The sequence below is a fragment of the Equus quagga genome, chromosome 2, assembly GCF_021613505.1.
Source record: "Equus quagga isolate Etosha38 chromosome 2, UCLA_HA_Equagga_1.0, whole genome shotgun sequence".
Taxonomy (NCBI): Eukaryota; Metazoa; Chordata; class Mammalia; order Perissodactyla; family Equidae; genus Equus; species Equus quagga.
This window is the reverse complement of record NC_060268.1, coordinates 65,713,610-65,725,820: the sequence shown is the minus strand read 5'-3', so window position 1 is coordinate 65,725,820 and position 12,211 is coordinate 65,713,610. Positions and strand designations below refer to the sequence as shown.

Below are 12,211 nucleotides of genomic sequence, written 5' to 3'. Positions count from 1 at the left end.
CCACGTGAATTTTTCTATCTTCATCTGTAGTACGTAAACTGGCATATAGAAGGTAACAGATCTGTTGGTGATATTTAAAGACATTTAAGCTTTCAGAGATAAGTGTCCTTCTTTGAAAAATACTTACTACGATCTTAAAGTAATCACTTGGGATAACCATATCCCCATTCTTGACCCACTTCACAGTTGGAGCTGGTTTTCCAGTCACTTCACATTCAAATATAATATCCATAGATTCATGAGCATAGATATTAGTAGGCTGCTTCAGGAATTCAGGTTGGGCTTTAAAATAGAAAATAAATTAAGATATTAATGAAAATAAAAATAGGTAGCTATTCATATTTCAAGTAATTTTTAAAAATCAGAATTTACAGGATTTTTACTTATTTTTTGAGGCTTTCACATAAGCATATAACAAACATGTTTAAAACATATGTTAGTAACACGATATCTTTAAAAATTGATATTCTGGTATAATCAACTAGAAGAATAATTATAATTTCTGAGTTTTCTTGTTGAGAAATACTAAGTTGAGTATATTGAAAGTATGAATGTTCTGTCTAAAAATGAATATTAAAGACTATTCCCCTAAGATTTATACCATTTTGGAAGAGTCATAATTAAAATTCAAAAAGTTGAGAAGACTGACATTAACTTTTCAGTCAGCTTGATGAGTAACTAAAACAAAAAAAGTAACAATGTCACATTAGAGGCCTTAAATACTTCACTCAGGTAACACATTCACATCCCTCATTACATGAAACACTCAACACACAGCGACACACTCCCATTAGTAACATCCCTCATTACATGAAATGGTTTTGAAGGGTGGGAGGAAGAATGGTAGGATCTTTGAGGAAAAGTTAAGAGTACTTGAAAAAGCCTGCATATTCCAGTATCTCCCTTTCCCCTTGCCCCAAAGTTGTAAATCATTAACTTGTAAATAACAGATTCATTAAGATTTTGAATTAGAAGGGTAAAAGCAGATCATCTAGTCCAACTTCCCACCTACTGCTATAATTTCTTGTACAGCATCCTACTGACCCGGGAACTCCCTATATCACAGAGCAGCAGGCTTCACTCTAGGGAGGTTCTATTAAAAAAACAATGATGGGGCTGGCCCAGCGGTCTAACAGTTAAGTTCACGTGCTCTGATTCTGCAGCCCCGGGTTTGCCAGTTTGGATCCCAGGCACAGCTCATCAAGCCATGCAGTGGTAGGTGTCTCACATATAAAACAGAGGAAGATGGGCACAAATGTTAACGCGCGGCCACTCTTTCTCAGCAAAAAGAGGAGGATTTGCAGTGGATGTTAGCTCAGGGCTAATCTTCCTCAAAACAAACAAAAGACAATGATGACAACAGCAGCAGCTTTCTTTTTTTCTTTTAATAGTTGAGCTAAAATGTGCTTGGCTTGCTGGGATTTTGACTAGGATTCTGTTGCATCTGTGGCAATTTGACATCTTAACAATATTGAGTTTTCCTTTCCATGAAGATGGTGTCTCTCTCCATTTATCTAGACCTTTAGTTTCTCTCATCAATGTTTTATAAATTTCAATATACAAATCTTATTCATACTTTGCTAGGTGTATCCCTAAGTAACGCACATTTTTTTGTGATATTTTAAGTGGTACTTTATTTTTTTAGTTTCCAATTCTTCACTGCTAGTATGTAGAGGTGAAACTGATTTACATATATTGACCTTTGATCCTGTGGTCATGCTAAACTCACCCCTTAATTCTAGCAGCTTTCTATACATAATTCTTGGATTATCTACATAGACCATCATGTTGTCTGTGAATAGAGACAGTTTTATTTCTTCCTTTCCAATCTGCTTTCCTCGTTTTTCATTTTCTTGCCTATTGCACTGGCTAGAGTGAGGCAGGTCCTGGGAAGAAGTCCAGACGAGCTTTCTAATTCGGGTAAGTGAAGAGTAAAAGCACAGACAGCAGGTGGAACCTGAGGTTAGCAGTAGGAGCCAAGAAGGGAAAGAATGTATAATCTTAAGAAGCAACACACTCACGGTGATGGAAGATCAAGAAAACAAGTCTAGGTGAAATCAGAGAAATCTATTAATAGTGAATTTGACTATCCTTTCAAACATTGATTAGCCATTTGTATTTATTCTTTTGTGAATTATCTATACACATACTCTGACATTTTTTTCAATTAGAGTGCTCACAATTTTATTATCTATATATAGAGCTTTTCACATAATGCCAGTTACCAATTTATGGCCTCTCAGCTCTAAATCTATGGGTGAGGACCTTTGCCAGCTGGTACAATGTTCGACTTTGTTAATACAGGGTGCTGGAGGGACACTGCAAAGTACAGCAGAGGAAAGGCCATATCTTTCATGTTGGGGTGTGTTTTTCTTCTGGCCCCTCTGGCGTGACAGCTACAGGGTGTGTGAAGGACCCATTGATGATTACTCTCCTACAAGTTTCTCTGCTCAGTCTCTAGTAAGTTTCTCCAGTTTACTCCAGCAAGTGGCTTTCTGAAGACCAGCTCTGACCTACAGTACCCCACTGGAGTGCGTGCAGCATACCAAGTGACTCATGACACCCCTCCAAGGCAACTTCCTGCTCAATCCATCAGGGCCATGGCACCCCAGCAGGTGGCTTTCCACACATGCTCAGCCCCGTGCCATCCAGCAGGCAATCTCCTGTGGACCAGCTTGGTTCACGGCTGTGTCCTCTGGCAGCAACTATACTCTCTCCAAGGTGTGAATCACAACTTTGGGTAGGGGTGCCCTCTTCCAAATTTGTTCCTTTTTTGGATTCTCTCTCACAGCTCTAGAGGTAATAGTGGATCCTTATATTTACTAGTTCTGTATTCTTTATAGAGTCTTATTTTATCCTTTTTAGTAGTTAAAACATCTTTTACTAGTTAATGATTCTTTTTATTAAGTTTTCCTTATTCAAATTCCTGATGTGATTTCTGGCTCCTGATTGGACCCTAACTAATACAGTAAGATACTAATCCTTTCTCATACATGCTACCAATATTTCTTCTCAGTTTTTTCTTTTGTTTTTTAATTTTAGGATCTGTTGTGACACCAAAGTTTCAAATTTATATGTGGTAAAATTTATTAGTCCATTCTCTTTTGGTATCTATATTTCATTACTCTTACTCCAAAGGATTTCCCTGTTTTCATACTATAAAAATATTCACTTACATTTTCTTCTAGTATGTCTATGAAACAATCTGGACTTCACTAAGTATCCAGCTTTATATGTTTCCAAATGGCAACTCCAGTAGTCCCAATAAGAGTAACTGATTTGAAATAGCTTTAATATTAAAATCCTATATACTCTAGGGGGTGTTATTTCTGGATACTGAGTGGTTTCCTTGATCTGTCTATTCCTAGGCCAGAACCACCAACTTACTGAATGTAACTAAATAATATTTTTAAATATTTGGCAGAATAAGTACTTTCCCTTTATTCCTTTATTGCCTGAAAATTTTCCCATCATATTCATTAAGCTATTTTTTTCCCAGATGAATTTAGACTCATCTTTGGTTAAGTTTCTCTGTTCCTTCTCAAAGAAAACAAACAAGAACAACCTAGAGTTTTCATTTGAACTGCAATAAATTTTAGATGCAGGAAAAATGAACATATTTGCAACTCTGAGCACTTCTATTTAAGACTAGATTATTTACATTTACTTGGATACTATTCAATAATGACTTATCGTAAAGATTGTGTAATGATTGAAGTCAAGAGACCTATAGTTGAGTTCTGGTTCTACCACTAGACATTTTGCTGACCACTGGTTTCAGTTTGCTCCTACACGGAACAGTGAACTCAACTAGACTATTCCTAAGTACACTAAGATCTCTAACCAACTGTGTTTCAATGATTTTAGTCAATCATTGATATATGATAATTAATACCTAAAATTCACAAGTGCTTTCCACTTATTATCATTTACTTCCCACAACAACCCTATTATTTAGGTATTATTATATTATTTCCATTTTACAGACAAGGGACACTAACACAGACAAGCTAAGCAGCTCTACATGATCACATAACTTAGCTAGTGACAAATCTGGATTTTGAACCTAGGCAGTCAGACTCAAAATTCTATACTCTTTAACTTTTTTTTTTTTTAAAGATTTTATTTATTTATTTTTTTCCTTTTTCTCCCCAAAGCCCCCAGGTACATAGTTGTATATTCTTCGTTGTGGGTCCTTCTAGTTGTGGCATGTGGGATGCTGCCTCAGCATGGTTTGATGAGCAGTGCCATGTCCGCACCCAGGATTCGAACCAACGAGACACTGGGCTGCCTGCAGCGGAGCGCGCGAACTTAACCACTCGGCCACGGGGCCAGCCCCCTCTTTAACTTTTTATTTTATAATAAAGAATAATAAACACCAGGTACTTGTAGCTTCAATTATCAACTCACATCCAATACTGTTTCATCTATATTCCAACACATCCCATGCCCCTCCCCATATTACTCTGAAAGCAAATCCCAGGTATTGCATTATTTCATATATAAATACTTAAGTACCTCTACAAAACAAGAACTTCCATTTCTAAATAAAGTCATGATACCATCGTCAGGTTAGTATCTACAATAATTTCTTAATATCATCAATTATCCAATTAGTATTCACATTTCACTAATTGGCTTATGTTTAAAAATGACTTATTTTATTTGAATTGGGCAAAGTGCATTTATTGATATTAATTTGTTTCTTACATGTTTTCAAATCTACAGGTTCCTCCTTTGTCTCTTATCTTTGTTTGCAATTTAAGTCATTTATCCTGTAAAGTTTCCTGCAGTGTCTTTTTTTCTTTTAATTTGAGGAAGACTGGACCTGAGCTAACATCCATGCCCATCTTCTTCTACTTTATATGTGGGACGCCTGCCACAGCATGGCTTCATAAGTAATGTGTAGGTCCACACCAGGGATCCAAAGCAGTGAACCCCAGGCCACTGAAGTGAAGCACGTGAACCTAACGGCTACGCCACCGGGTCGGTCCCCCTGCAGTCTGTCTTTTGCTGACTGCATTGCCATGGTGGTATTTAACATATCTGTCCCATATACTGGCAGTTAAATATAGAAGCTTGATTGGAGTCAGGCTTTTTTTTTTTTCAAGACTACTTCATAGGTAGTACTGTATCCAACAGGAGGGTTCATGATGTGTGACTGTCTCTCTTTCTGTGATGTTAACAGTCTTTGATAATCATTGTCTATGCAAAAGGAGTTGCAAAATAGTAATATTCTTATTCTCTCATTTATTCTATAAAGAGAAACATCCCCTCATCAATTATTTGGTCATCTGTAAGTATAGTTCTTATAGAAAAGGCAGAATAAATGCTTGATTCTTTCCCTTTATTTACCAATTTTCAAAACAATGATCTGGTTCTCTATTATCCTCCCCCAAAGGTGATCATTGAAGGCTTTTAAAAAGTATCATTATGAGGGGGTTGGCCAGGTTGCACAGCAGTTAAGTTTGCACGTTCCGCTTCGGCAGCCTGGGGTTTGCCGGTTTGGATCCCGGGTGCGGACATGCCACCGAGTGGCAAGCCATGCTGTGGCAGGCGTCCCACATATAGGGTAGAGGAAGATGGGCATGGATGTTAGCTCAGGGCTGGTCTTCCTCAGCAAAAAGAGGAGGATTGGCGGCAGATGTTAGCTCAGGGCTAATCTTCCTCAAAAAAAAAAAAAAAGTATCATTATCACTTCATGGATTGAATTATATTTGGTTTCCATCCATGGGAATTATTATTCTTTTGATTCTCAAACTATCCCATCTTTTACCAACAGAAGCCTGAGTCCACTGGAGGTTCCTTAGTCCTTTTTGACGTGACCTTAGTGGTCTTTAATATTTTCTAGTCACTATTTTTAGGCCCTATTTGTGGACAAAGCCAGGAATTACATACTTTTCAAATATAAAATTCATCATGATATTTTCAGTTAAATCCAGGACTATACGTTTTATCTGGATCTTACTAATTTTACATCTGTATCTCCTCTCTTGCCAAAAATCTGTTCTCTATGACATCGATTTAATTACTCAGATGCTTTCTCTTACTCTCAGTAGTCTCAGAATAACAATACCAACATTTCCACCAACAATAATAATAACAGAAAACAGCTGAAGCTTTTTTGTGGTTCTTTCTGCTCTTAGAGCACAACCCACTATGTAGATATAGTCCAATTACCATTTTAAATGTATTTGGAATACTAACTTTCACTTGAATTTATAACTTTCTGCGTGGCTATACTACCAACTAGATACACATTTAGAGTCATTTGTTTCATTTTACTATCTCTTTTCAGGGAATTAATTTGTAAAATTTTAAATCTACAAAAGCAGGGTATATTCAAACAAGTCTTGCTTCTAACCCTGTTTTCCCTATCCTAAGCCCTCCCTTCCCATATAGGTAGCCATTTCAAGTGTTTTTGTGTGGTTTATCCTTCCATTTGTAAAATTATAAGCAAACACACACAAAATCTGTCCCCCCTCCTCGTTTAAATACTAACATACTAAGCAATTATTTTCTACCTTCAAAGCCTGCAACCTTAACCACTATGGCACCATGCTTCTGGGGAACTGACATATTCCTTATATTCCTTGAGTCTAAAGAACTGAGGTTTCCCGAAAGGCAGAGTGTGTAATTCTGGAAAACACAGCAAAATCCTCTTTTAAAAAAAATCCAATAAATATAATGTTAGTATGCATTTTTAGTAAACAGACTTTCAAAGACTATTAGAAAAAAATCATCACACTCTTCAAGTTATCATTTACTTTTGCCTTTCATGAATTATAAAATAATGCCTTTAAAATGTTCTCTGGATTTTAATTCCTCTGTAGATAGTATTCACACCAATTAAACACAATGTAAGAGCAGATGTTTGTGGTTGGGAAGTTAAATTGATAACCAGAGAGCAAATGAGTCAATTACCATAAGAAAATCAGTGTTGTAATGGAAGATTATGTATTTTGTTACCAAAGAGATAATTCAGCTTCAAATTCTCTTTGACAGCTCCCTATCCCTTCTAATGCCATCATCATTACAAGAATAATTTTAATTGCTAAATGCATAAGTTGAATCTAATACTAAAACATATTATACTTGCAAAATTCTTTTACTGGAAACATCACTTAATTCCATCACTGTTACATAAATGCTGGAAACTGCCGCTCAATTCAAACAGAAACGACACAGGGCCAACAGCAATGTTTCAAGGTTACTTTATTACGCTGTTATTTGGAAGATTATAACAGTTTCCATTTACATTAGCTCTAAAATGTTGGAGTATCCATTGTTTGATTTTAAAAGTTAAAGCTTGAAATTCTTAAAAAGCTCTTTAAGTAGAGAAATAAAGCAATTTTGTCCATTTTATGTTAAACTGCACACTTGGTCTTAAGCTTCTTTTCAATAATTCACAAAATTACATGTTAAGTCCTAAAAAAAACCCCAAAAAACCCAGGCATCTAACAGCCTGAAATCCCTTCAGGGGTGGTGTTTGACAGTCTAATCGCAAGTCTGCTAAGTATTGGCCCAACTAACAAAGCAAAAATACATTAGAACGCTCCAACGTTTCTTGAGAAAGGTTCTTGTTCCAATGAAGGTGAATAAGTTTTACTTAATCTCCAGGAGAAACAGGTGAAATCGGAACTATGAAGCAACATTATGACAAAGCTGCCACACGACCTTGAAATTAGATTTCTATCTTTCCATCCCCACAGCGCCAGCTCCAGTTTCACTGCTTTCTCTCAAACCTACCCCTCAACTTAGCTAACAGGTACTCACCCTTCAGATCTTAACTAAAAATCATTTCCTTAAAGAAGCTCTTCCTGATTGACAGGCTGCCACTTTCCCTCCCCATTCCTAGGCCATTGCTGCCCTATTTATCACTGAAACCCCAGTGGCCTAAACCGTAATGGGTGCTTGATGCGTATTTATTGAAACAAACGGTTTCTTGAATTCTAAAACTTCCATTAAGCAGCACTGCCAGAGAACTGGATATTCAGGATAAGAATTTTTCAAGGATTCTCAAGTTTCTCAAGGATTCAATGTTTTATACCACTATATATATATATACACATAGTTCATAAATCTATCCTTTGCTATCTGTGAATTTTCTGCATGAGTTTTAAACTTTGCTTTTAAATGTGTATGATAACATAAAATCTTAATAAGCATGTCATTTCAGCACTCACATTTATGTTTAGATTTACAAGTTGGCTCTGTGATCACAGAATTTTTTTTCTAATTGAGGTTATGATAGTTTACAACATTGTGAAATTTCAGTTGTACATTATTACTTGTCAGTCACCATAGAAGTGCGCCCCTTCACCCTTTGTGCCCACCCCTCAACCCCCTTCCCCCTGGTAACCACTAAATAGTTTTCTTTGTCCATGTGCTTGTTTATCTTCCACGTTACAAGTGAAATCATGTGGTGTTTGTCTTTCTCTGTCTGGCTTATTTCACTTAACATAATACCCTCAAGGTCTGTCTGTGTTGCCAATGGGACAATTTTGTCTTTTTATGGCTGAGTAGTATTCCATTGTGTATGTACGTATACACATATACACACACAGATATAACTATATAAATATATATATATATTTATATATACGTATCTTCTTTATACAATCATCAATGGACACTTGGGTTGCTTCCACATCTTGGCTATTGTGAAGAGTGCTGCAATGAACACAGAGGTGCATAAATCTCTTTGAATAGGTGATTTCATGTTCCTTGGATAAATACTCAGTAGTGGGGTAGCTAGGTCACATGGTATTCCTATTTTTAAGTTTTTGAGAAATCTCTATACTGTTTCCACAGTGGCTGCACCCGTTTGCATTCCCACCAGCAGTGGATGAGCATTCTCTTTTCTCCGCAACCTCTCCAACATTTGCTACTTTTTGTCTTGGTGATTATAGCCATTCTAATGGGTGTAAAGTGCTATCTCAGAGTAGTTTAGAATTGCATTTCACCAATGCTTAGTGATGTTGAATACCTTTTCACATGCCTATTGGCCATCTGTATATCTTCTTTGGAAAAATGTCTGTTCATATCCTCTGCCCATTTTTTGAACAGGTTGTTTCTTTTTTTGTTGTTGAGTTCTGAGTTCTTCATATATTTTGGAGATTAACTCCTTGTTGGATATGTGATTTGCAATTATTTTCTCTCAGTTGGTGGGTTGTCTTTTCATTTTGTTCACGGTTTCCTTTGCCTTGCAGAAGCTCTTTAGTCTGATGAAGTCCCATTTGTTTATTTTCTTTTGTTTCCCTTGTCCGAGTAGACATGGTAATCGAAAAGATCTTTTTAAGACTGATCTCAAAGAATGTACTGCCTATATTTTCTTTTAGAAGTTTTATGGTTTCAGGTCTTACTTTCAAGTCTTTGATCCATTTTGAGTTTATTTTGGTATACGGCATAAGAGAATGGTCTACTTTCATTCTTTTACATATGGGAATCCAGTTTTCCCAACACCATTTATTGAAGAGACTTTCCTTTCTCCATTGTATGTTCTTAGCTCCTCTGTCAAAGACTAGTTGTCCATAGATGTGTGGTTTTATTTCTGGGCTTTCAATTCTGTTCCATTGGTCAGTGTGCCTGTTTCTGTACCAGTACCATGCTGTTTTGAACACTATAGCTTTGTAGTATATTTTGAAGTTAGGGATTGTGATGCCTCCAGCTTTGTTCTTCTTTCTCAGGATTGCTTCAGCTATTCGGGGTCTTTTGTTGCCCCATATGAACTTTAGGATTCTTTGTTCCACTTCTGTGAAGAATGTCATTGGGATTCGGATTGGGATGGCGTTGAATCTGTAGATTGCTTTAGGTAGTATGGACATTTTAACTAAGTTTATTCTTCCAATCCATGTGCATGGAATATCTTTCTATTTCTTTACATCATCATCAATTTCTTTCAATAATGTCTTATAGTTTTCACTGTATAGGTCTTTCATTTCCGTGGTTAAATTTATTCAAAGTTATTTTATTCTTTTTGTTGTGATTGTAAATGGGACTGTGTTCTTGAGTTCTGTTTCTATTAGTTTGTTATTAGAGTACAGAAACAACAGATTTTTGTAAGCTGATTTTCCACCCTGCAACTTTGCTGTAATTGTTGACTATTTCTAATAGTTTTCCAATGGATTCTTTATGGTTTTCTATATATAAAATCATGTCATCTGCAAACAGCGAGAGTTTCACTTCTTCACTGCCTATTTGGATTCCTTTTACTTCTTTTTCTTGCCTAATTGCTCTGGCCAAAACCTCCACTACTATGCTGAATAAGAGTAGTGAGAGTGGGTACCCTTCTCTTGTTCCTGTTCTCAGAGGGATGGCTTTCAGTTTTTGCCCACTGAGTATGATGTTGGTTGTGCGTTTGTTATATACAGCCTTCAATATGTTGAGGTTCTTTCCTTCTACACCCATTTTATTGTGAGTTTTACCATAAATGGATGTTAGATCTTGCCAAATGCTTTCATTGCATCTATTGAGATGATCGTGTGGCTTTTGTTCTTCATTTTGTTAATGTGGTATATTACACTCACTGATTTGCAGATGTTGAACCATACCTGTGTCTCTACTATAAATCCCACTTGATCATCATATATGATCCTTTTAATGTATTGCTGTATTCAGTTTGCCAATATTTTGTTGAGGATTTTTGCATCTATGTTCATCAATGATACTGGCATGTAATTTTCCTTCATGTTGTCCTTGCCTGGCTTTGGCATCAGGGTGATGTTGGCTTCATAGAATTTGTTAGGAAATGTTTATCTTGCTCAGTTTTTTGGAATAGTTTAAGAAGGATAGGTAATAAGCCTTCTTTGACTGTCTGGTAGAATTCTCCAGAGGAGCCATCTGGTCTTGGACTTTTATTTGGGGGGAGGTTTTTGAATACTGTTTCAATCTCTTTACTTGTGATTAGTCTCCTCTGATTCTCTATTTCTTCTTGATTCACTTTTTGGAGGCTGTAAGAGTCTAAGAATTTATCCATTTCTTCTAGATTATCCAATTTGCTGTCATACAGTTTTTCATAGTATTTTCTTATAATCCTTTGTATTTCTGTGGTATTTGTTGTAATTTCTCATCTTTCATTTCTGATTTTATTTGAGCGATTTCTCTTTTTTTCTTAGTGAGCCTGGTTAAGAGTTTGTCAATTTCATTTATCTTCTCAAAGAACCAGCTCTTTGTTTCATTGATCCTTTCTACTGACTTTTTTGTTTCAATTTCATTTATTTCTGCTCTAATTTTTATTGTTTCCCTCCTTCTACTGACTTTGGGCTTTGTTCTATTTTTCTAATTCTGTTAGGTGTAGTTTGAGACTGCTTATTTGAGACTTTTCTTGTTTGTTAAGGTGACCCTGTATTGCAATGAATCACTATCAATGAGACTATTCATTCTTCTGGAGATCCTAGCTAGTGCAATAAAATAAGGAAAGAAATATAAATATAGGGTGGGGTTGAAGAAATCTCTCCCTGCCCACTGCACAAGCATACCATGGCAATGTCTACTTAGAACATTCAAGAAAATCTCTGTCTCATGGAGAAATTCTAATGTGCATTGCTGTTCTATTTGTAGTGGTGAGGAGAGTCCCAATGAATTAATGAATTAGATTAAATAACTTAATAATTATTATTGAACTATTAAATTTATAAATAATTCAACTATGGTACACCTAACTGAAGTATATGTTACAGCCTTCCTACATAAAGTGTAGGGACCAACAGCATTGTCATCATCTGTGAGCTTGTTAGAAACAAAGAATCTCTATCCCCCACCCTAAATCCTCTGAATCAGTATCAGCATTTTACCAAGATCTCTAAGTGAGTCATATGCATGTCAAAAGTTTAATAAGCACTGCTTTGGAGCATTTAAATACTGATGTAGTCTTATATGTACAAACATGGCAAAATCTAAAGAAAAAAAGTCAGAAAGCAATTTGTAAGGAATATAGATGGTATGATCTTATTTACTAATGAAAAACAATGTATTTCTAGATGTACACATATGGAAATGCTTTTTAAAGACATCTAGAAGTACACACTACACTGATGGCAAAGGCTACCTCTGAGGAAAGGGGTGGTAATGGGTAAGGAACAATGAAGGAGGAGATTTACTTTTATGATATGGTCTGATTCTTTAATAATGGTATTGTATTACTTACATAACTTAAAAAAGCAAAATAAAAGCCAAAATAATAAACTGAAAAACTATTAGAACACAAAAT

General features: G+C 36.0%; 1 protein-coding gene across 5 annotated transcripts in view; it reads right to left on the bottom strand.

Annotated features, from left to right (window-relative positions):
* Window positions 1-12,211, bottom strand: part of LOC124235408 (neogenin) — a 247,023-nt gene that overhangs the window by 114,801 nt on the left and 120,011 nt on the right. For all 5 annotated transcript variants that reach the window (XM_046653310.1, XM_046653311.1, XM_046653307.1 and 2 more), the window contains exon 6: window positions 128-282. In XM_046653310.1, the coding sequence (XP_046509266.1) occupies window positions 128-282 (155 nt within the window). The remainder of the gene's footprint in view (window positions 1-127; window positions 283-12,211) is intronic.